We start from the raw sequence: 25,071 nt of genomic DNA, 5'->3' as shown, positions 1-25,071 counted from the left end.
AAAACTGCTGGATGAATATTTACTTCCTTCATAATTGTTCTGGTTCCTCCACAGAGTGGACCAGCAGAACTCTGAGGTTCCCAGAGGTCCGTCTGCCAAGCAGCATCAAACCCAGCTGGACTCCATATTTATGGTCTGTACATGTACAATGTGGGAGATTATTTAACTATTAAACCTTAAAAAAGAAGACTCGAGAAAAGGCGTTCCTTTGTCATTGTCAGCGAGAATTCTTCTTTATTAAACCTTGGACGTGCGAACAGATCTGAGCAGAGAATTCTAACATTCATATCTTGAGCTGGCCTTTTAAGGCCTACAGATGTGTGTGTGTTAAACACAAGAGTCTGTGTGTCTCCATTGGTGTGTGTGTTGCAAGCTAGTGACGTCCGAGTCTTGGCAGCTGGACTTACAATTCTGGTAAATGTTTATCTCAAAGAGTATAAACAGAGCGATTAATTCCGCTATTTGACATATCTCGGAACATTACAGTTAAACAATGATATCCAGATGTTTCCTCTTCTCTCTGAGAGCCAGGTCCTGTATCGACCAGCATTAGTGTTTCTTTTCCTTCAATTAGAATTTTTAACATTGTTTCATTTTCAGTACCCTCGCTTATGATCGGGCACTGGTTCTCCCCTGTAAGGTTCTCTGGGCCCCCCTAGTAACCAAAGTTTGGTGGGTTTACAGGACGTTTTGTCGGACCTGGACGGAACCAGCCACGCGATTGCCTTCGGTAGGTGCTGTTGCCTCTTGGGCAATTCTCGGCACGATGTCCAAGTTCATTACATGTCCAACATGCTCCCATTATTCCAGGTGCACCAGGCCTGCCTCTGTTAGTCCAGGCAGAACCTCTTTGCTGTCGTCCGCGAAGTCCGTGTGACTGTGAGTTAAATGCTTGAGGATAGACGTTAACCACAGGTTGTTGCAGCTGGGTGGGCTGAGGAGCCAGAAAACTCCTTTGCACCTGATTTGTCACATCATGTACAGGTTCTGAAAAACCTTGAGGTGGTGACACATGTTCAGTCGCTTTAATCATTGTGGCTTGTGTCTTGGCTTTGTTTTTCCCTGACAGTTCTCCAAGCTGCATTTGTGGCAACTTCCTTTGAACGTTCTTGTCGTTCTCTGCGAGCGTCATTTCTTGTCTTCTGCACTTCTCCACTGCATGTATCACATGGTCACGGAACTCTCTATGGGGCATTGACGTCAGAGCCACCACATCCTCGAGCCTGCTTCTCACTGGACCCGGCATTGCTTCAACGATGGAGTTCCGGAACAGAGTTGTCATCACAGGGCTCTTATCAATTTCCTCTTCTGTCTCCTGCTTCCATCTTTTCATCTGGCTTGTGATTTTCTGTGGCATCAATGGGATTCACTTTCAAGGCTTTCGCTGCCTATTTTCGTTGGAAATTCCTTTCGGAGTACTTCCCACAGCGCGTTGCGAAATAAATTGAATCCGATTCCATCCGCTCTCTGTTGGAGCATCCACGCAAAACGTTGCTTTAAGACGTTTTCCATCGTATGTGCTCCCATGCACTGTGCAAAGACAGCCTTTAGATCCCCAATAGCCAACATTTTCCCCACATTTAACTCTTCAAACACCTTTATCCATTTGCTGGCACCCTCGTTAATGCCTGGCAATTTTGCGACCATTCCGACCAAATCCTGACTGGCCCATGGTACATAGTTTGCGACATTCCCTTTTACTAATATTGGTAATTGTTTATTATCGGTGTATTTCTCAGGTGAATGTATGTTCGGACGGTATCTTAAATTAAAATCATTTTTCCTTCTAGTAGTGGCTTGTGTTCCTGCGCCAGGCTCTTTTATTGCCTGTTCTGCTATTAGTGGATTTTCTCTCTTGAGTTCCATCTCCTGCATCCATGATTAGAGAATCCTTGTTCTGGTACTGGAAATCTCCCATGATGTTGACTGTCCCAGATAAGGATGGATAGAACCCTGCAGCTTTTGAATTTTCTGCTTTATCATTTACAGACTGCTGTTTTTCTGTTTTCCATATATTTCTGCTTTAAAGCGCGTCTATAATCCTCTCCTTCTGTTTTAAAGAGGTTTAAAATCTTCAGCTCGAGGTCATGTTTCTCTTTTCTCTTTTTAGTGTTATTGTTCGCTTTGTAATCCAGAACTCTGACTTCCATTTGCTAACAAAGAGACGTGTCGTAGCTACCTGTTTCAGGCCAGGGCGAACTTAACTTTTCTGTCCTTTTACTCCATTTCTTAGAAATCTTTTGAATTTTTGAAGCCACTTCGGGGTTCTTTAAACCTATGACAATGATTGGAATGTTTGCCATTTTATTCTGTAATAGTTTTGTTAAGCCTAGTTAAGAAAAACAAAAATTAAGAGGTTCTGCGGGGTTAACTTCTCTCGCAAAATAAAAGGAAAACTCTGCAGACTGAACTGCCTTCTCTCAAAGGTTCCTTTGTCTCTCCGCGGGGGTGGGAAAGAAGAGAGGAGGAGCGCTGCGAGCAGGGTGTGGAAAAGCTTTGTGTGTGCGGTTCTCCTTGCCTGAGGAGATCTCTGTGTATGGTTCCTGGTCTGCCTGACAAGAACTGTGTGTGTGAGATTCTTCCTTTGTGTGTATTTTTCCCTTCGGGCGGGGCTGAGCAGCTTGGCACTGGTCACTGACCAGCTAAAAATAACCCAGCCTGTGACTCTTTCCCCTTCCCAGTGCAGGCAAAAAGGCAGACAGAGACGTCTGCTTCCCCAAACAAAACAGACTTTCAAAAACAAAGTTTAAATATCTGCACCTTCTCTACACAGCAGTTTAACTAAGTATACAATTTGGTCCACCAAGATTTCCTTACAAAAATAAAAGTTTCCAAGCACTGGTTACCTCATCAACCTAGACAACTTTACCTCTAACAATGGAACTTTGAAGAAAAAAACAGAGCACCCAGTGAAAACACCCAGTTTCATACATGTGTTTTAGTCAATACAATAGAGCTCTCATCATTTAAACTCACACGTAGACATCTGTCACACAACCACAACAATCACTCATTCTGAATCATCACTTCTCCACATTCCCACATTCACACACTCCCGGGAAGCTTAATGTTTTTTTTTCTAATGGTCCAACGTTTATACTTCACGTGCTTAAAGCAAGGCCTTACTGTCTCAAATTTGATTGGAGGCTCTTTCACCTCGTTTACCTAAACCTGGAGTACTCAACCAAAACAGACTGCAGTCAACTCTTTAAGGCCACATTTCATAGGGCTTGCACACGGAATGACCCCAGAAGTGCCTTTTTTCTCTTCAAGTGCTTACATTAACAGGGCCTCGCCCTAAAAGGACTCCGACCAACCGAAAATTTCTAATATCACCCTCTCACGATGATATTTTGACTCTAAAGAGTTATATATTTAGTAGAATTTCAGCAAATCCGCGAAAGTTAGATCCATTCTATATACGTTGTCGCTTCTAACGTCATATTTGACGGGACGTCTGATCAAGGCGGCTGGGAGGACAAATCACTTCCTTTTAAGTTGTCGCATGTCGCTAAATTTTGTAGGAATGCCATATCATTCCAAATCTTTTAGTGTTTAAGACAACCTTTTCCTGCGCAGAAAAATACTGATAGATGGCAAGACAAAGGAACGACCCCTGCCATATATCAAACAATCATAAGCACTCTTCCCAAATCAAACCTTACGGGCGGCAGTTTTGTCATTAACAAGCAGAGAAAGAGACAGAGAGAAGTAAAAAAAAAAGCGTTTACACTCACCTCTGCCTCTCTTCGTCCACGTTTACCCCGGCTTGGAGTGGCCAGCTCTCGCCCCGAGGAAAACTTAGGCCGCCTGGGATTTCTCCCCTTCTTTAAAAATCACATCGAGGATCACCAATTATGTGGGAGATTATTTATCTATTAAACCTTAAAAAAGAAGACTCGAGAAAAAGCGTTCCTTTGTCATTGTCAGCGAAAATTCTTCTTTATTAAACCTTGGACGTGCGAACGGGTCCAAGCAGAGAATTCTAACATTCATATCTTGAGCTGGCCTTTTAAGGCCTACAGATGTGTGTGTGTTAAACACAAGAGTCTGTGTGTCTCCATTGGTGTGTGTGTTGCAAGCTAGTGACGTCCGAGTCTTGGCAGCTGGACTTACAATTCTGGTAAATGTTTATCTCAAAGACTATAAACAGAGCGATTAATTCCGCTATTTGACATATCTCGGAACATTACAGTTAAACAATGATATCCAGATGTTTCCTTCTTGCTGAGAGCGAGGTCAGAATGACCTTAACTCCTACAACAACTACTTTTCCATCGGTTCTGTTCAGTCGTCTCCATGCTGGACTTTGTGGACCAGTGGACCATCAGTCTGTCCAACATGGTTCTGATGTTTGGATCCATGATCTCAGTCTGATGTGTCCTTCATATATTATTCTGTTCCAGCTGCTGGAGGACAACATTGTCACTTTTGTGAAGAAGGAGCTGAAGAAGTTCCAAAAGGTTCTGAGTCCAGATGACCCAGACTGCTCAGAGAGTCAGAGAGGTGATGAGGAGGTGTTGGAAGGTGAGGATGAAGAGCAGAGGAGAAGCAGCAGAGAGGCACTGATGAAGATCACTCTGAACTTCCTGAGGAGGATGAAGCAGGAGGAGCTGGCTGACCGTCTGCAGAGCAGTAAGAGGATTTCTACAAAGATTTAACCTTATGGATAAATCACACATTTACTGATGTCTGAAGAGATGGAATCACATTTATTCACATCATCTTCAGAAGATCATTTGGTTTCCTTCCTGATTTCATTTTTTGTGTTCATTTAGAACATTTTGCTGCAGTATCTCAACAAAAACTTAAATCTGGTCTGAAGAAGAAGTTCCAGGTTGTGTTTGAGGGGATCGCTAAAGCAGGAAGTCCAACCCTTCTGAACCAGATCTACACAGAGCTCTACATCACAGAGGGAGGGACTGGAGAGGTCAATGAGGAACATGAGGTCAGACAGATTGAAACAGCATCCAGGAAACCACACAGACCAGAAACAACCATCAGACAAGAAGACATCTTTAAAGTCCCACCTGGAAGAGATCAACCAATCAGAACAGTGATGACAAAGGGAGTGGCTGGCATTGGGAAAACAGTCTTAACCCAGAAGTTCACTCTGGACTGGGCTGAAGACAAAGCCCACCAGAACATCCACTTCATATTTCCATTCACCTTCAGAGAGCTGAATGTGCTGAAAGAGAAAAATTTCAGCTTGGTGGACCTTGTTCATCACTTCTTTACTGAAACCAAAGAAATCTGCAGCTTTGAACACTTCCAGGTTCTGTTCATCTTTGATGGTCTGGATGAGAGTCGACTTCTTTTGGACTTCCAGAACCAGGAGATCCTGACTGATGCTACAGAGTCCACCTCAGTGGATGTTCTGCTGACACACCTCATCAAGGGAAAACTGCTTCCCTCTGCTCGCCTCTGGATAACCACACGACCAGCAGCAGCCAATCAGATCCCTCCTGAGTGTGTTGGCATGGTGACAGAGGTCAGAGGGTTCACTGACCCACAGAAGGAGGAGTACTTCAGGAAGAGATTCAGAGATGAGGAGCAGGCCAGGAGGATCATCTCCCACATGAAGACATCAAGAAGCCTCCACATCATGTGCCACATCCCAGTCTTCTGCTGGATCACTGCTACGGTTCTGGAGGACGTGTTGGAGACCAGAGAGGGAGGAGAGCTGCCCAGCACCCTGACTGAGATGTACATCCACTTCCTGGTGGTTCACACCAAAGTGAAGAAGGTCAAGTATGATGGAGGAGCTGAAACAGATCAACTCTGGAGTCCAGAGAGCAGGAAGATGATCAAGTCTCTGGGAAAACTGGCTTTTGATAATCTGCAGAAAGGAAACCTGATCTTCTATGAATCAGACCTGACAGAGTGTGGCATTGATATCAGAGCAGCCTCAGTGTACTCAGGAGTGTTCACACAGATCTTTAGAGAGGAGAGAGGGCTGTACCAGGACAAGGTGTTCTGCTTCGTCCATCTGAGTGTTCAGGAGTTTCTGGCTGCTCTTCGTATTCATCGGACTTTCATCAACTTTGGCTTCAACCTGATGGAAGAAACAGAAAGATCTAAGAGGTCTTCATTATCCAAGAAGACTAAACTAAGCTCTCTTCATAAAAGTGCAATTGACAAGGCCTTACAGAGTCCAAATGGACACCTGGACTTGTTCCTCCGGTTCCTCCTTGGACTTTCACTGCAGACCAATCAGAGACTCCTACAGGGTCTGCTGATACACACAGGAAGTAGCTCACAGACCAACCAGGAAACAGTTCAGTACATCAAGGAGAAGATCAGTGAGAATGTGTCTGCAGAGAAAAGCATCAATCTGTTCCACTGTCTGAATGAACTGAATGATCGTTCTCTGGTCCAGGAGATCCAACAGTCTCTGAGATCAGGAAGTCTCTCCACAGATAAACTGTCTCCTGCTCAGTGGTCAGCTCTGATCTTCATCTTAGTGTCATCAGCAGAAGATCTGGATGTGTTTGACCTGAAGAAATACTCTGCTTCAGAGGAGGTTCTCCTGAGGCTGCTGCCAGTGGTTAAAGCCTCCAACAAAGCTCTGTAAGAACACAGATTGTTGCTGATTTTATTTCTGATAGTGAGAAACCTGCTAATTTTGAGGTATATATTGACTTATGTTAAGGTATATATTGACTTGTTTTATTTAATTAATATTGCTTTTTGGGGAACCAGTTCACAACAAAAGGCTAAATAAAGACAAGTAAATTACAACAGTTCCATTAAAAACAAGAAATACAAATCCTGTTGGATCAGTTGTTTAATAGCAGATTTTTCTTCATGTCTCCTCAGGCTGAGTGGCTGTAACCTCTCAGAGAGAAGCTGTGAAGCTCTGTCCTCAGTTCTCAGATCCCAGTCCTCCAGTCTTAGAGAACTGGACCTGAGTAACAACAACCTGCAGAATTCAGGAGTGTGGCTTCTCTCTTATGGACTGGAGAATCCAAACTGCAAACTGGAAACTCTCAGGTACAAAGTTCTCAAACCAGATTTCTGTCCTTTACGTGCTATGAAATATGATCTAAATGCGATTTCAATAACAGATTCGTCAATATTTCTTGTCTGACCTTACGAAGAAGAAATCTTTGTCATTGCAATCATACATTCCAATGAAATTTGTTTTCTGCATTTAACCCATGCCTTAGGGAGCAGTGGGTAGCCATCACAGTACCCAGGGAAAATGTATTCTCTATTCTCTATTCATACAAACCACTGCTTTATTCATTATCTCAGTCTCCTTGACTATATCAATGACATAATAGCTATGTAAATACCAGAACGATGGTTCTACTGGGACCACTAGTTTATCCATTATATTCATCTCCTTCCTTCCATTCATTTTTTTAATACTTGCTTATCCTTGTAGTGTCATGAGCAGACTAGTGCCTATCTCAAGCATTCATTGCACAACAGCAAACAGGTTGCCATTCAATCAAAGAGCAAAATGGCACAGAACCACTTAAAAACAGCCACACAAGGACACACTCATATTCTATAATAGCATTTTAAGGTATTTCATTACTCTATCAGTCATTTATTTGGACTCTGGGATGAGGTTCTAGTACCCACAGAGAACCCACATGCGTGTCAAGTTCTGGGGTTTTCATGCTGCCAGTGGTTAAAGCCTCCAACAAAGCTCTGTAAGGACACAGATTGTTGCTGCATTTATTTCTGATAGTGAGAAATTTGCTATTGCTGAGGTATATATTGATTTATATTGTTTTAGTTACTTAATATTGCTTTTTTTGGGAACCAGCTCACAACAAAAGACAAAATAAAGCGAGTGAGCTATTTTTAGAACTTAACGTCATTTCACGTGGTACGAGGTAGGGCAAACGTGTGTTGTCCTCCACTCTTTCACTGTACGTTACCCTTGGTTTTACTCAGTAAAACGACTGCTTTTTCCAAGTCTAAGACGTCTCCTAACCATGGTTTTTAAACATTGTTGTTATGGAACGTGCAACAGCGACTCGAGGTACGCTGATAGGCCTCATATGAAGGATGTTAAAGCCGCAAGCGGCGTCGATCGGCCCTTGCAGCCAAGCGCCGCTCCGACCTATTGGCCACCGCAGATGCTGTCACGCATTTTCTCCACCCGTCCACCGGGCGATTCACACGAACGCGTTCGGCAGTGCTCCCCCATGACTCACAAAAAATCTGGTGCAGACCGGTCGATCCAGCGAGGAGATTGTTATGGGAGTTCTTGGTGGAATTCTAAACAATAGTAACTGAGTTCCCATCTTTACTGAATGACGAGACGGTGGTAATGACGTTCCAGCACTTTTATTGAGAAACAGAGCAGAGATTCACATAGTTGGGAAGTGAATCGCATCCCACGGTCCTGCTGCAGTCTGCGTCTGCCCTGTCTCTGCCTGCATCGCTTTTCGGGCTTCCCCTAATACTGCACTGTGGCCTTGGTTTGAGACATAACAAAGACAGTCTATCATAGACAATAATCATTCTACACAGCATTCAGCCTTGCACTCAGCAAACAGTGGATCTTATACACAGACATCAGGTCTCCAGGCCTCCTCTGTCCGAGTGGTGTGAGGCCATAGTGACTTCAGAATAACAATTCTTATAACAGCCGTTGAATAATGATAATGCATTTGGCCACCGGACCGGACTAAATTGTTCAGCAGGCCGGACAATTTATACAGATTCCTGGACAGTGATTACAAACAGAAAAAAACGGCCGATGACGCCATGAACGCCGAGCAGGAAAAAAACATTGACTTACCGTTCTATCAACTAGGCCCATTTTCCAGTCTTTCTAAGCCGTCGACACTCAAGCCATTGTTTGAGCTGAATGTTGGTATGTTCTTCCACAGTTATACCATTAAAATGGGCGTCTGGACATCCTCTTGTGATAGTTTAACAGCTGAAAATCGGTCATATCATTGTATCTGTTGCACGTGTAATGGCTGGTTGCTACGTGCGCTCTCAACCTGTTGTCCTACCTTAGCGGCAAGGGGCGTTGCTCATGAGATGGTGACGTCACGTGCGCTGAACGCTATTGTTTAGTAACATTTTTTTCTTCCTGTCTCTTCAGACTGAGTGGCTGTAACCTCTCAGAGAGAAGCTGTGAAGCTCTGTCCTCAGTTCTCAGCTCCCAGTCCTCCAGTCTCAGAGAACTGGACCTGAGTAACAACAACCTGCAGAATTCAGGAGTTGAGCTTCTCTCTGCTGGACTGGAGAGTCCAAACTGCAGACTAGAAACTCTCAGGTACAAAGATTCTCAATACTGTTGAAACCAGATTTCTGTCCATTACATGCTTTCCAAGATGGTCTAAATTCTTTTTCAATAACAGATTCATTAACCTTTCTTGTCTGACCTTAAGAAGAAGAAATCTTTATTTGTCATTGCAGTCATTCCAATAAAATGTGTCTTTTCCATTTAACCCATCCCTTAGGGAGAGAACCCACATGCGAGTAACTGAGTGGCTTCTATGCACCTGTTCATCAGCTGCTGTATTTAAAATAGCTGCCAGTCACACTGGACTCTATTCTTTTCTAGATTTAACCAGTCCATTTCATATTATGCATGATCCAAGAACTGATAGGGTTATTAAAGATAACCCCTTTTATCCTAGAATGAAAACCACACAACACAAGTTTTAAACATTTCTATAGAAAAGGACAGAAGACACCCAAACGGAGAACTACACTCCCTTAAGGTTTAGGAACGTCTGTGCCGGGTCATCTCTGTCCTTCTGTCTTTATTATCACACATCAAAGAGGGGGTCAGGAGGGTTGGGTCAGAAGGAATGGGTCAGGAGGTTTCAGGAATTTACAGCATGGGGGTGGAAAACAAACATGGGAGCAAGCTTTGTTGCGGTCTGATCTGGGAGAACCATTTGTTCTCCCTGTCTAAGGTTAAATACAACAGAACCTTTCTGAAAGCAAACTCTTAAAACAAACCAAATACTTGTAACTTGATAGAAATAAAATGATTACATTCACATTTTTCTAACAAGAACATTAATCCTAATGCTTTATCTCAGGAGTTCTCTGATAATGAAGCTAAGACACCAACTTCCATTTTCCCTGTGTGGTTGGCACCCTTACATGGAAGGTTGATGACATCATCAATCAGGCCTTTCAGCGAGAACCTGAGCCAGGAAACAAACCTCCAAACCACACTGGTATTCAGCCACCTGCAGGTCTTCTCCAACCATTACTAGTTCTAAGAAAAACCTTGATCACACATTGCACTTGATTTGATTTCAACTTTTTTAGTCCAACTGTCCACAATCCATGCCCAAATGGAGAGAATGAACCAGATCAAGAGGGTCATCAGTCCCTTAGCAGTTCACCTCAACCTTCCGGATAGTCTCCACATCCATCCGACATTCCATGTTTCTAAGGCAATGTCCAGAAAACTTCCCCCATTGTACATCGGCCTATTTAAAGTAAAAAGGGTCATCAGTCAGTTGTCCTTCCGGACAGTCTCAACAACTGTCCTAAGATCCACGTCTCTCAAATTAAACCAATCTTCTCCAGGCCTCTTTGCCCTGCAGCTGAATCCCAACCTCCAGCCCAGGACGTTGATGGGCAACCTCCCTATACTGTCCAAAGAATTGTGGACACCTGTCGACATGGCAGTGGTGGGAAATACCTCTTTACCTGGAAGAGTTACGGTCCTCAGGAATGGATGTGTGTGCCTTACTCATTTGCCTTGGATAAGCCCCTCACATGTGATTATTTGTTCTCCTGTCACTCTGTCACTCCTCACTCTGTCAGGTGGCAGCCATTGGGGCGGTAGGGTATTGTCAAAAATCTGGCACTGTGTTGTTGTTGTAGTTGCTTAGGTGGCTTCTTGAGGGTGAAGTGGAGAAGCAGAGCGGGGCCAGTTTCTATGCACCTGTTCACCATCCTCATCAACTGCTGTAATTAAGGAGCTGGCTGCTGATCAGTGTTCTGTTCCATTGCACCTTTATTCCAGGTATTTCAGAGGGTCAGGCTCAGTCCGGCATTATTTAATTTTGACTTATTAATCAAGAAAACTGGTATTATGATAGTTTTGAGATACTGTCGTTAGACGACGGCACATCTGTTTATATCTGCTAATCGTGCCCGGCTCTGGGGTTATTTTCAACAAAAAGAACCATCAAAACATTATCAGGATGTAGGCTTGGTTTACATAACCTTATTTTATCATGATCAAACAGTTAATATTAGATGGATTGTAACATATGGTTGTAAGATATGATGAACATTTGATGGGCAAACTATCAGCATGGGTCTGTCACCCTCTGCTGAGAAACCACAGTAATAAAGGTACCTTTTGATACGGTCAGTATCACTTTATCTCATCACATAACAAGACACAGACACCGGTAAGATTTTACCCGCACAAGGGGAGTCAAACCTATGGATTTCACTGCATCCTCACCTCTCCAACGAGCCTCTCCCCCTTGCAGCTGTTAATTACAAGTTTCAGTTACACCTCTGGGTATGGCTAGAATCGGTTGGTTTTGCTCTTGTTTTTATATCTATCTTTGGAGGTGAAGAAGCTGAAAAACTATGGATTTTGTTTTTTCTGAGTGTAGGATATTTTACAGTAAAGAAATTATTTTGAATGGTGTCAAAAGCTCACTGTAACTGAACAATGGCTTGAGCTGGTGAGGGTGCTGAGCTGATAAATGTGTCATCAGCATAGAAATGTGTATGTGCATTATTGATATTCTGATTTGTTATTGATGTAAAGAATGAATAGTAGAGGTCCTAGCGCTAACCTTTGTGGTACTCCTCTAGTGATGGTGAGTGTTTGTGATGAGAGCCTGTCTGCCTTCCCACATTGAGTCTGATCTGAGAGGAAGTTATGAAACCATTTTACTGTTTAATTTGAAAGTTCACATGCAACTAGTCTGTGTTCCAAAAGTGTAGGGCCAATTGTATCAAATGCTTTTGAGAGGTCTATGCACTGATGTTTGTTATCCAGGGTGGTAATGATATCAGAGTACTTTTAATGCTGTATTGGCTGTGCAGTGTTTTGCTTCCTAAAACCAGACTCAAAATCAGATATTATTATCAGAAATAAATTCCTTATGCTGAATGCTGATGAGTATTTACAGACATTTGGCCAGGGGGGATAATTTAGGTTTTGGTCTATAATTCTTCATGAATGCTGGGTCATCACCTTTTAACAGTTGAATAATGAAAGCTGATTTCCAAATTGATGGAATTTAATTTGTGACCAGAATAAGGCTAAAAATGTGAGATATATATAAAGCCAGCTGCTAGTCTTACTAAATAGGGCTTAAGATTGATTTTTGACTTTTAGAGAACCTGCTCTGTCATTTATCAATACTCCAGACCACTTGGGTCTTCTGGCCCCAGACTACTCTGCAGAACCAGAGCCAAACATGGATAAGCAGAATATAGATGGTATGTTTTGCTTATCTGGAACAAACTCCCAAAAAATTGTAAAAGTGCTGAAACCTAAAAACAAATGTGTTTAGAATTGCCATTGATTGCCATGGCCATGTTAATGTAGAGGTTTGTAGTCCAACTTGTCTATCTAAATCTGCTGCTACTATTCCAATGCTGTGCTTTCCTCTGTAATGTTTTCTTGTTTCTGTTCATGTTCAGCATTTTGAATTGTCTTATTACTGAAATGAGCTCGACAAATACCTGCCTTGCGTTGCCCTTTTTACCTACCTAATAAAACATTTTATTCATATTGTATGAATAAAATGCACATTTGTCCAAATGTCCACAAATGTCCAGTTAAGCCACATTTCTTGGGTATTTCATCCCCCTGAAAATGACAATTTTCATGTCCACATAATGTGTGGAATTGTGTGTCTGCAGCTTGTCAGGCTGTCTGGTCTCAGAGGAAGGCTGTGCTTCTCTGGTCTCAGCTTTGAGCTCCAACCCCTCCCATCTGAAACAGTTGGACCTGAGCTACAATCATCCAGGAGACTCAGGAGTGAAGCTGCTGTCATCTGGACTGAAGGATCCACACTGGAGACTGGAAACGCTCAAGTATGTCCTCGTTGCAGAAGCGGAGAAGGTCTGATAAAGGAGGAATAGTACGAAATATGTTCTTGCACTTACCCCCTACCCCCCAGTGAGTCTTTGGTTTTAGTTTATTTCAGCTCAAAAACATTTTCATGAAGCACATTAAAACACTCTTAGCTGGCCAAAGTGCTTTACAATGTATCAGAGATATACTCCATCTGAATTGTATGCCAGTTACAACAATTTCCCCATTATGGGATAAATAAAATACATCTTTCACATCTTATCTCATCTGAGCTAGTGTTGAAGCACAGAGATAATAAATGTGTGTTCAGTATGGACTTAAACTGACTTAAGGACAGAGAGACTCTGGCAGAGTCTCTTAGTCCTTTATTCCACATTCTGGTTGCTGCCACAGGAAAGGCTCTATCACCTCTGGACTTTAGGGACAGACCAACAAGGGCTGGTCAGTGGACCTTAGGGTTCTGAGGGCAGTGTATGGCTGCAACTGTTCACTTAAATGATAAATAAATAATTAGAAATAAACTATTTTAAAGTGTTTATATAAGAAGTTACTGTGGGAGATTATTTAACTGTTAAACCTTGAAAAGAAAGAAGACTCGGGGAGATGAGGTCCCTCTGCTTGCCAACAAGAACTTTAATTCAACTTGACACGTACAAATGGGTGTAAGAAAAAAGTTCTGATTACAATACAGTGAACATGCCTTTTATAGAACACAGATGTGTGTGTGTTACAATACGATCTGTGTATATCCACTGGTGTGTATTGCAAACTAATAGCGTCCACGTGTGTCCAGCTTCTTGGCAGGCTGGACTTCACTTCTGGCAAAGATTTAGCTCAAAGTACAAAAACAGACAGATTAATCTTGCTAGTTGACAGATCTTTGGGACACTACAGATAAACAGTGTTAGAGGTCTCCGTCCAGATGTTTCCTCTCTTCTAGCTTGTACTCCCCTTGCTGGCTGCCAAGGGCAGTCTGACCTCATTGATGTTTACCACACCTCTTCATTACACAAACAATCAATAAAGGTCCAATGAAGAATATACAAAACAGGATTGAGGGCCTCATATTTCTTTGTTCTGGTCAGCAGGCAGGCTGTAGCATTTTAGACACTTTCAGACACTACAGGGAATGCTGGTCCAACCCTATATAGAATGCTATGTGCAGCTTGCTATTTAAACATCAGCCCAAGGAAGATCAAACTGAATCATTACAAGAGTCCTCAGGTGGAAAAAGCGGATTTTGATGATGTGGTTATTGAATTAAAAAGGAGATCAACCATCACACCCACATTTTTCACAAAAGGGCAGCAGTGTGATGACCACTTTCTCAATTGTCTGGAATCTGTATTGTTTCCTTATTTAGGTTAAAATTATGTCTCATGTGGTTTTTTGCACTACAGTATAGACGCATGGTTGCTGGTCCTCTCATGTTAATTCAATTCAATTAAAATTTTATTTATATAGTGCCAAATTCATGAAACATGTCATCTCAAGGCACTTTACAAAGTCAAATTCAATCATATTATATAGATTGGGTCAGATTAAACAGATTAGTCAAACAATTTTCCTATATAAGGGAACCAGTTGACTGCATCAAAGTACTAACAAGCAGCATTCACTCCTGAAGAAACGTAGAGCCACAAGAAGAGACGTCTGCATTGTCCATGGCTTTGCAGCAATCCCTTATACTGAGCAAGCATGAAACGACAGATGTTGTGTAAAATATTGTATCCTAGCCTAGAACCTTCCAGAAATATAGTGGAGACTGTTAAGTGTGCAATGATGCCGGAGATGAAATTTTCTTCCTAAGAGAGAAACCCGAGGGAAGGGAAGGATGAATGATGCAAACACTAAGCTAGGTAGCCACAACTACAGGGCAGCAGTAGCATGCAAAGGAAACGTAGGCTGGGAGTCAGACAATATCGAGGATTAAGAAAATACAATCGCTGGCTCATGTTGTGATGAGTTACTGGTTTAACAAGTAACTGACAATATTGTCAAAATGCTGAATGGTAAGCTGGAAAATGTTATTAAACCAGTTATAGAGATGTCTGAGAAGTTCGACTTGATAATGAAGACACGCCCGCCGACAGGGGGGGACAAACGGGTCAGTTGTCCTGGGCCCAGGACAGAGGGGGGGTCCAAAACTGACACTCTGATGGACCAATAAAATGGTCACAGTGTCAGTCAGCGCGCAGCTTCATCCAAAGTCTCTGAGTCTGTGTCACGGCACGTTGCTGCTCCCCCTCCCCTCTCGTATATGGCTCAGCGGCGCCAGCCAATCAGCACGCAGACTCAGCCTGGCCCGCCCACTCAGCTCTCTAGTGTCTCTCACAAACAACCGCGCTGCTCTAACTCGGAGAGAGAGAGAAAACAGGAGCGGTAAAACATGAAGAGGGAAAGAAGCGCCATTTGGCTTTATTTTTATACCGTAAATAAAATCAAGCTGTATGTTTTGTAAAAAGCCGGTTAAATTCAGTGGAAACACAACAATTTTATATAAGCACGTGAAAAACCATGAGCAAGAAAACATCGAGCCACAGAAACGGAGAGAGGAGACGAAACTTCTCTGATTGCCCCGACAGACCCACAAACTGACGTCACTTACTGAGGCGTTTCAGTCCTCCAGAGAACATCCAGGTAGACCAGAGTGGTCATCTTCAGCAGCACTTCATGTTAACTTACAAAGTAGATATTATCTATCATATACTACTGGAGCCCACACAGAAAATGTAATTAAGACATTGAAAGAACCCAGTACATATATCCTATTAAAAGTGTTATTTAAGATAAGAAAACATTAGCTAATTCTTTATTTATCCCACGATGGGGATATTTATAGGATTAAAGCAACAGGCAGGTGCACACAACACAGACAAAATTACATAAGAATTGAAAGATATAAGAGGAGGATTAGGAAAAAACACTATGAAAGTATTATTATTATTATTATTATTATTATTATTTTTATTTAATTGTAATAACAAAGTAAAAATCGCAAAACCGGAACGGTCAACAGTTTCATGATACATCAAGCTTAGGGACTGGCTAATACACAGCAGGTCAAAAAAGGCCATGTACGACTTGGGGGACACAGCAGCAGTGAACAATAGGAACATAAATGCGAGGGAGACAGCACTCAAAAAAAGCACTGCAGAGGATGGATAATTATAAAAATCCAAGTTGCCAGCAAAATGTAAGAAAACTTGGACTGAGAGAGGGCACTGAGGGAAAAGATCAGGTCACCTTTTTAGAGAAATGGATCCCTGAGGTCCTGGGAACATGAGAGGAACAGATGAAGATTGAATGGGCAAACCGCATTGTGTGGAACAGAGGATCTTGTATGCAGCAAGAAACAAAGGCAGTGTTAAGTTGGGTGACAGGGCTGGTTGTCCTTCTATCAGGATTTCTCAACTGAGGCAGCATTGTTAAAGGCGCTCAGGAGGCTGCTTGATGCAGGGATTAAATACACGTTCCTGTATCCTGCAGTGATAAAAGTTTTTTGCATCAAAAGCCAGCCCAATGTATCTCTCTACAATTAAAGAAATTACTACATTGCTCCCTTCTTCTTGATGACTGGACTCAGATTGTCTTAGCATTAAGGTAACCTGTGATCACAACGCAAACAACAAAATAAATTTTATAGTCACTTTGACAAAGGACCTTCTAAAATGAACAATTTGAGTTTTTTCACTGTTAATTATAAGCTTCAATTTAATACACCAATCATTCACTATTTCAAACATTTTTTGTTATTTAAGTTTGTCCTCTGCAATCCAGACAATATCATCCGCATAGAACAGAATGGTAAGATTTAAGTCCTTCATACGTATTCCTAATTTAGCTCTCTTAAATTCTTGGGCCAAATCGGTAACATAAATAGCAAATAATGTAGGCGAGACAACATCACCTTGCTTCCCTCCCAATGGAGCAGGTCACCAGGCTTTCTGCATATCATCTACCTGCACACAGGCAACCAATGCTTTATATAAAGCTGCAATGGAAATAACCATCAATACCATCCATCTTTTCATCCATCCATTTTCGCTTATCCCTATTGGGGTCGCGAGAGGTGCTGGTGCCTATCCCCAGCTGTCAATGGGCGAGAGGTGGGGTACACCCTGGACAGGTCGCCAGTCCATCGCAGGGCAAACTATCAATACTCTAAATGAGTAACTTACATTCCAAAAGGTCTGTTTATCCAGTCAAATGCTTTTTAAAAATCAGCCAAGGACACAAATGTGCTTTTAACTTCATAAAGTTTTACTCTCACTACAGTGAATAAAAGATAAATGTGGTCAATGCGTGCTGTTTTTCCTAAATTTGATCTTCACATTTGAAAAAGTCTTTCTCTGCCACGTGTAGACACCACCACATAGTGTGCAATTCATCATTCCAATATGACTGTTTAATTTTAAGTTTCACTTTATTACTTTTCCTACACAATTTTATTTTTGGTCTAATTTCTTTATCCAGCATCATACAGAAACAATCATAACAGTAGTTATAATCCTGTGTTTTTACATGATTCTCTAACTGCCATGTGATGTTTTTAAGCACTGAATCACATGCCTCAGAATCAAGAAAATTATCATGCAGCTTTCTTATTTATTTTTTTATTTTTTTGCAAGTCAAGCCTACTCCTGATAAATAAGGTACTGAATGATCAGGAAGTCTACATTTATCATCTATCATATTTTTCACATACTGCCCATTTCTATCCACCAGATCACGTGGAGTAAAAACTTTGAATTCAGCTGATGCTATCTGCCTCTCTGCCTACTCGGACGCTCTTTTCTCTGCTCCCTGCTTGCTTGCATTTTCCTCCCTTTTTATCTCCTTTTTATCTCTTAGCCAAAACTATAGAAAGTTGGATGTAGTTATTTTATTTTATTTATTTTCTTTGATTTATTTTTTATTTAGATTTTTTTTCCCCCGTGTGGACTATTTTAGTTTTCAGCTAATCCACACAAGATGCCTCTTTACAACTCCCCAGAGGAGGCAATTCTCAGGAAAAATGCTCTTATGGAAAGAATTCAACATGAAGTGGATATGGAGAAGAACCACCTGATTCAAAGGATGCCTACCTTCACCACAATGGACTTTGACAAGCTTTTACAAAAGATAGCTGTTATGGAACTGAAAATCTGTCGACTCGAAGTGAATTATGATGTAAACGCCGCGCATGGAAATGAAACAACCCTGCCTGTGATCCCGAACGGTGACCACCAGCCCAGCGACGGCTGGTGGTCACCGTTGAAAATGAGAATCCCTGGATCACTCTGGGTGCAAGACCAAAGGATCAACGAACCCCGCACCTAGACAAAGAAAACTGGCCGAGACTACAGAGAGATGTCCCAAGACAAATGAAACAACAGCGGGCTGTTCTCAAAACAAATCATAGGAGTAAACCTGCTGGAAATGCTGGAATTCCATTACGAAACAGATTCGCTCCGCTCCAAAATGTGACCCAGGAGGACAAAAATCAGAGGTATGTCAACGATTTTCGTTCTAAGACATCAGAGAAAAGACATGCCACAAGGCCAAGGACCCTGATATTATGCAATGGTTCTGTAAGGGGGATTAAACATTTCTGTAACAAGAAAAACACAGAGGTGTTGATTTATAACGATATGAACAGTGGCCTGGTGTCTGATTTAACAGACATCCTTCAGACAGACCTTCCAAGGGTCTTGAAAGAACACCCGACCTTGGAAAAATTCATAAAACAAGCTGAAGCCCTGAAAGACGTCACCCGGATAAGAAAATCAGAAGTATTAAAAGAGGGTTACATTCGTTTGTTGAACTTTGTTGATGGCCTGAATGATAATAACAAATGATAAGCCCAGTGCAGCCCGAACAAGCCAAGATAAAGACTGTCAGAAAGATGACACAGAAAGAGGCTACATCAGAGCTACAGGACGATTCATCCCAGATCTCAGCAGGACAAAGAGAGGACCAAGAACCGCCATCGTCACAAACACCGATCCAGACTACACCCGCCTCGCCTTCCTCTCCACAAAGCCCAGAGGTTCCTTTTCTGGATTTTTCTCATAACATGAACAAAGTCCTTACAGTTGACATCCTCTCCACATATTAATTCTGAATACCGCAGTTCTGTGACTAAATCAGCATCTTCCAAAGGACGCAGAGGTCCAGATCCTCCTCCTCCTCTACATATCACAGAACACGCCTGTCCTGAAGACCTTCGGATAACGTCCTTGTGATATTCAGCGGGCCCTGAATGTACGTTTATCAGTCAAGACCGCTACCAGCATAAGCCTGAGCCTCCTGACGGAGAACATGGAATATCTGTTATGGTACGTGGCAGAAATAAGAAAAGCAAAAGGAAAACAGACAGGAATAATCAGTCGTACTTAAAAATCATAAACTGTCAGATGCAACCTGTCACAGAGACATCATCAACCACCAAATCATATAAACTGGGTTTACTAAATATTAGATCTCTGTCAGGAAAATCCCTTTTAATTAATGACTTCATTATTGACAATAATCTTGATGTTATGTTTTTAACAGAAACATGGTTACATGAATCTAATGAAGAAGTTATTCTGTTGGAGTCGACTCCTCCAAACTACAATTTTCTTTGTGAGAGCAGACAACAAAGGAAAGGTGGAGGAGTAGCAACATTGTTTAATGATTCACTAAAGTGTGAAAAGGTGTTTTTGGGAAAATTTGACTCTTTTGAACATTTGGCTCTCCAGGTAAAGGGCCCGATACGAACTATGTTTCTGAATGTTTACAGGCCTCCTAAGTCCACATCAAACTTTTTTAATGATTTTAGTGACCTGCTGTCTGTGATATGTGTTGATTATGACTTTTTAATTATTGTGGGAGACTTCAACTTTCACGTTGACAACCCTAAAGACAGAAGTGCAAAAGAACCACAGTACAGAGACCGCCCTTATCAAGGTGTTTAATGACATCCATATAAATACAGACTGTGGAAGAACCACCGTGCTGGTTCTATTGGACCTCAGTGCAGCATTGATACTGTTGATCACTCCATTCTGTTAGAATGCCTGGAGAACTGGGTCGGTCTCTCTGCTACAGCTCTCCACTGGTTTAAATCCTACTTAAAGGACTTTTAGTGTCAGCAGGTAACTTTACAACAGAGATGACAAAAATCACATGTGGGGTTCCCCAAGGGTCCATCCTGGGTCCCCTCCTCTTCAATATCTACATGCTCCCCCTAGCTCAGAAAATAAAAAATAACAACATCAGCTACCATAACTATGCAGACGACACACAGCTTTACATCACCATGTCACCAGGTGACTATGAACCAGTTCAGGCACTGAGTAAATGCCTAGAAGAAATCAATACGTGGATGTACCAAAATTTTCTTCAACTGAATAAAAACAAAACAGAAGTAATAATATTTGGACCAATAGAGGAAAGATCAAAAGTTAGCTCACAGCTTCAGTCGCTTCAGCTAGGAACCACTGATCAGGCCCGAAATCTGGGTGTAGTGATGGACTCAGACCTGAACCTCCAAAAGCATCTAAAGACAGTTACAAGGTCGGCTTTCTATCACCTGAAGAACATTTCTAGGATTAAAGGACTGATGTCTCAGCAGGATCTGGAAAAAATAATCATCGCGTTTATTTTTAGTCGAATTGATTACTGCAACGGTGTTTTCACAGGTCTGCCTAAAAAGTGGATCAGACAGCTGCAGCTGATCCAGAACCTGCTGCCCGCGTCCTCACTAAGACTAAGAAAGTAGAGCACATAACCCCAGTTCTAAAGTCATTACACTGGCTCCCTGTATCTCAGAGAACAGATTTTAAAATACTTCTGTTAGTTTATAAATCCCTAAATGGCTTAGCACGTTAATACATCACAGACTTGTTATCAGTGTATCAACCCTCCAGACCACTTAGGTCTTCTGGCTCCAGCCTGCTCTGCAGAACCAGAACCAGAACTAAACAAGGAGAAGCAGCATTTAGTTCCTATGCTCCACTGATCTGGAACAAACTTCCAGAAAACTGTAAAAGTGCGGAAAGCCTGAGTTCTTTTAAATCAAGATTAAAAACATATTTGTTTAAAATTGCCTTTGACTGTTCTACTTAAACTGTTTTACTGTTTTTAATGTTCTTTTTTGTTTCTACACTATCCCTACTTGCTTTTATTCTGTTTTACTTTCCTATATTTTTAATCATGTAAAGCACTTTGCATTGTCTCTGTACTGAATTGTGCTATATAAATAAATTTGCCTTGCCTTGCCTTACTTACCATGAGGAGAACGTTTATCATCTCCCTAACTTTTGCAATGACTCATGTAAAAGTCCCAGGGGACACAATAATGGATCAGGCTTCAGCTTTTGTCCAATCACACTGCTGATCTCTGTGCACACAGCCTTCCAAAACTATTGAATCTGCTCAGAATCACAGAAACGGTGTATTGTAGTTACCTCAAGTACTTTGCATTTTAAGCAATTTGCAGGGGCCCCTTTTGTACATTTGCTGTACATGAATGGAGATTTGTAAACTTTAAGATATACTGTATCTCTTTATATCTGTTACATATTGATATCTCAGATGTCATTAAAATAATATCCTTTCATTCATTGGGTTCAATTGTTGTTTTCAGAGGTGCTTCCCAAGACAATCTTAATCTTTATAACCTGTCATCAGTAAGATGCTGTAAGGTTGAGTAAGACTTGGTTTTGATTCTGACTGTCCAAAAGTACCTTTCTCGACTAGTTTAAAGTCTAACTCTTGGACTGAATGTATTTTTGCCAGATGCATTCAAATAGTCACCAGAGTAAAGAAATGTATATAATATGTGAATTATGTGCGCCGTTTGGAAGTAATTTCGATAAAACTTGCTGTATAAGTGAAAAAGCCCGAACATTCTACATTCGGGCTGTTTCGGAATGTGACGTCACAAACAGAACTAGTACTGTCAAACCAACTTCACCGCGGTCTGCACTACAGCCACCAACTACGGCAATTTCTTTTTTAATATACGTACATGTACAATGTATGCAAACCCTCTGGCATGAGTCTGTGAAAAGGATTAATAGGACAAAAACACCAAAATAATCCTTAGTGAACAATGTTTGTTTTAACCTACCGGGCGGGTTGTCCTCTCTGCTGAAGTGCTGTGTGTCCGACTCCGCTTTTTGATGTTACACAAACATCCATCCATTTTCTGACCCGCTTAATCCCTCATGGGGTCACGGGGGGTGCTGGTCTCTATGTCCCGATATAAAATAATTGTAGCCGTCCAGTGGTTTCATGCTTTCATGCTCTCCTGTGTGTACTGCTGGCGTGTTTATAAGGCAGCTGTATATGTCGCCATACGGAACACTTGGTCAGCATTTCACAGACTGGCTGCGTCCCTTCAGGCTTTTGCTGTATAAATCTGGCAATATGATACCATCAACCATCAACTTACTCTTAAAACGATCTTGAGATACGTTATCTAAAGAAGAAAAATACGCCGAGAACTCGTTAGTTTCCTTCCAGTCCGGCGCGCATGCGCGAAAAACCCGGATGAAAACAATAGCAGTGAACTGGTCTGTAAGCGACACTAGAAGGCATTTTATTGTGGATTTAGTTCGGCTTTTTTTTTTTTTTTTTTTTTAAAGCGCTTGTCGTCTCTGATGTAACTTTACCCACTGAAACAAAAAAAGTCCTTTAAGTAGGATTTAAACCTGTGGAGAGCTGTACCAGAGAGGCCGACCCAGTTCTCCAGACGTTCTAACAGAATGGAGTGATCGACAGTATCAATGCTGCACTGAGGTCCAACAGAACCTGACTGGAATACGTCAAAGCGGCAGGTCGTTGTTAAGAAGGTTTAATTGTTTAATTGTTGAAACAGCTTTTTCAATAATCTTACTGATAAAGGGGAGGTTTGGGATGGGCCTGTAGTTCTGGAGTAGAAGTTTGTCTAAATTATTCTTTTTCAGCAGTGGTTTGATAATTGCTGTTTTTAGGGACTGGGGGAAAACACCTGACAGAAGGGACGTGTTTATTATCTGAGACAAATTAGACGCTATGACAGGTAAAACTTTTTTAAAGAAAGCTGTGGGTAGAACATCAAGGCAGCAGGAGGAGGAACTTAGCTGCTGAATGATATCCTCTAAGCTTTTGTGGTTTGGGAATTGGGACATTTTGTCAGAAATAGTTCCAGCTGAATGCAACATTGGTTCTGGTGTTGATATGGGTGTACAAAGTGATCCTCTAATTTTTAGGATTTTTTCAGTAAAGAAGTTAGCAAATTCATTGCAGGCCCTGGTGGAGTGGAGTTCTGAAGCCACTGACACAGGAGGATTTGTTAACCTGTCGACTGTAGAAAATAAGACACGAGCATTATTAATGTTTTTCTTAATGATCTCAGAGAAGAAAGATTCTCTTGCATTTTTCAATTGTAAGTTATATCTGTAAAGTCTCTCTTTATAGATGTCGTAGTGAACCTGGAGTCTATTCTTTCTCCACCTGCGTTCAGCTTTCCAAAATTCCCTTTTTTCACTTCTAACTGATGGAGCATTTCTCCAAGGAGATTTTTTCTTCCCGGAAAGATCCTTCACTTTAACTGGAGCAATGCTGTCAATGATGTCTGAGACTTTAGAATGAAAGTTTTCTACTAGTTCATCTACTGAGATGCAGCCCAAGGTTGAAGTATCAGAGTAACCTTTAATAAAAGTTTCTGTGGCATTGTCCTTAAAGGTGTGTTTTGTTACGATGTCCCTTTGGCTAAATGAGTCACTGGAAATGATGCTTTCAAAGGTAATAGAAAAATTATCAGATAGGGCAACATCAGTTACATTGACCTTAGAAATCTTTAGACCTTCAGTGATGATCAAGTCTAAAATATCAGATTCAGATTCAGATTCACTTTATTAGCCATTTGCAGTTTTACCTGCATTGGAAAAAAATGTGCAAGTAGCTCAGAGTGCAAAGTCAACGTAAACACATCAGAGGACACAACATAGAAAACAGACAGACAAAGCCACATGAAGCCTCAATATTAAAAAAATGCTCCATATAAAAGTAAGAATGCTGTACAATAAAATCCATACATACATACATACATACATACAAGTGCCTAGTTTAAGATGCTTTGTTCAAAGCAATCACAGCTTGTGGGAAGAAGCTGTGTAAATGGCGATCAGTAGTACATTTTGCAGAACGATACCTTCTCCCTGAGGGAAGCATCTCAAAGAAAGCCCTTGCTGGATGGCCTGAGGCATCATTAGCCAGCTGTAAAGCTCGATTCAATACTCTAGCTTTATATGTGAACTCCAGGAGCGGAAGAGTGCAGCCAATAATTCTGCTGGCTGAGCAAACCACTTTATTCAAAGCCTTCTTCTCTTTTTGAGTGAGATTACCAAACCACACAGTAATACAACTGGTTAGGACACTCTCAATTACACAATAGTAAAAATTCAATAAAATCTTAGTATTCTGAGTAAACTCTCAAAGCCTACGTAAAAAGAAAAGGCGCTGTCTCGCTTTCTTAGCAATATTAGTCGTATTAGAGCTCCAATTCAAGTCATGAGAAAGAGTCACACCCAAAAATTTACATTTCTTAATAATCTGCACATCAGAATCATGAATAGTAATAGGCGACTGAATCCTATTGTGACAAAAATCAATAACAAGTTCACTTGTTTTTGAAGTGTTCAAAAGCAAGTTGTTTTCATTACTCCACCGAACAACATTGTCCACCTCCTCGCGATAATGAGATTCATCGTTAGAGCTGATCAGCCCAATGATAGTTGTGTCATCGGGGTATTTGATTATGACATTATTATCATGAGATGCTGCAAGGTCGTGAGTATACAATGTAAACAGCAGGGGGCTCAGAATACACCCCTGCGGTGAACCAGTGCTAACATTCAGCTCATCTGAGATACAACCATTGATTTTGACCCTTTGTGGTCGACAAGTCAAAAAATGTAAAATCCATTTACAAATGGCATCATCAAGTCCAAGACATTTCAATTTATGAATGAGCTTTGTTGGGACCATTGAATTAATAGCTGAACTGTAGTCTATAAATAGCGTTTTAGCATATGATTTAT

The 25,071-nt window shown here is 41.4% G+C and overlaps 1 protein-coding gene across 1 annotated transcript in view; it reads left to right on the top strand.

Annotated features, from left to right (window-relative positions):
- The window catches only part of LOC118557112 (NACHT, LRR and PYD domains-containing protein 4-like), a 58,244-nt gene that overhangs the window by 16,539 nt on the left and 16,634 nt on the right, over positions 1-25,071 (top strand). The window contains exons 3-7 of the mRNA XM_036126311.1: positions 55-133; positions 4,407-4,632; positions 4,779-6,570; positions 9,077-9,250; positions 12,841-13,014. Of these exons, the coding sequence (XP_035982204.1) occupies positions 55-133; positions 4,407-4,632; positions 4,779-6,570; positions 9,077-9,250; positions 12,841-13,014 (2,445 nt within the window). The remainder of the gene's footprint in view (positions 1-54; positions 134-4,406; positions 4,633-4,778; positions 6,571-9,076; positions 9,251-12,840; positions 13,015-25,071) is intronic.

This window comes from Fundulus heteroclitus, chromosome 22 (assembly GCF_011125445.2).
Source record: "Fundulus heteroclitus isolate FHET01 chromosome 22, MU-UCD_Fhet_4.1, whole genome shotgun sequence".
Lineage (NCBI taxonomy): Eukaryota > Metazoa > Chordata > Actinopteri > Cyprinodontiformes > Fundulidae > Fundulus > Fundulus heteroclitus.
Note: the sequence above shows the minus strand (reverse complement) of the source record. Positions and strands in the feature narration are given on the sequence as shown.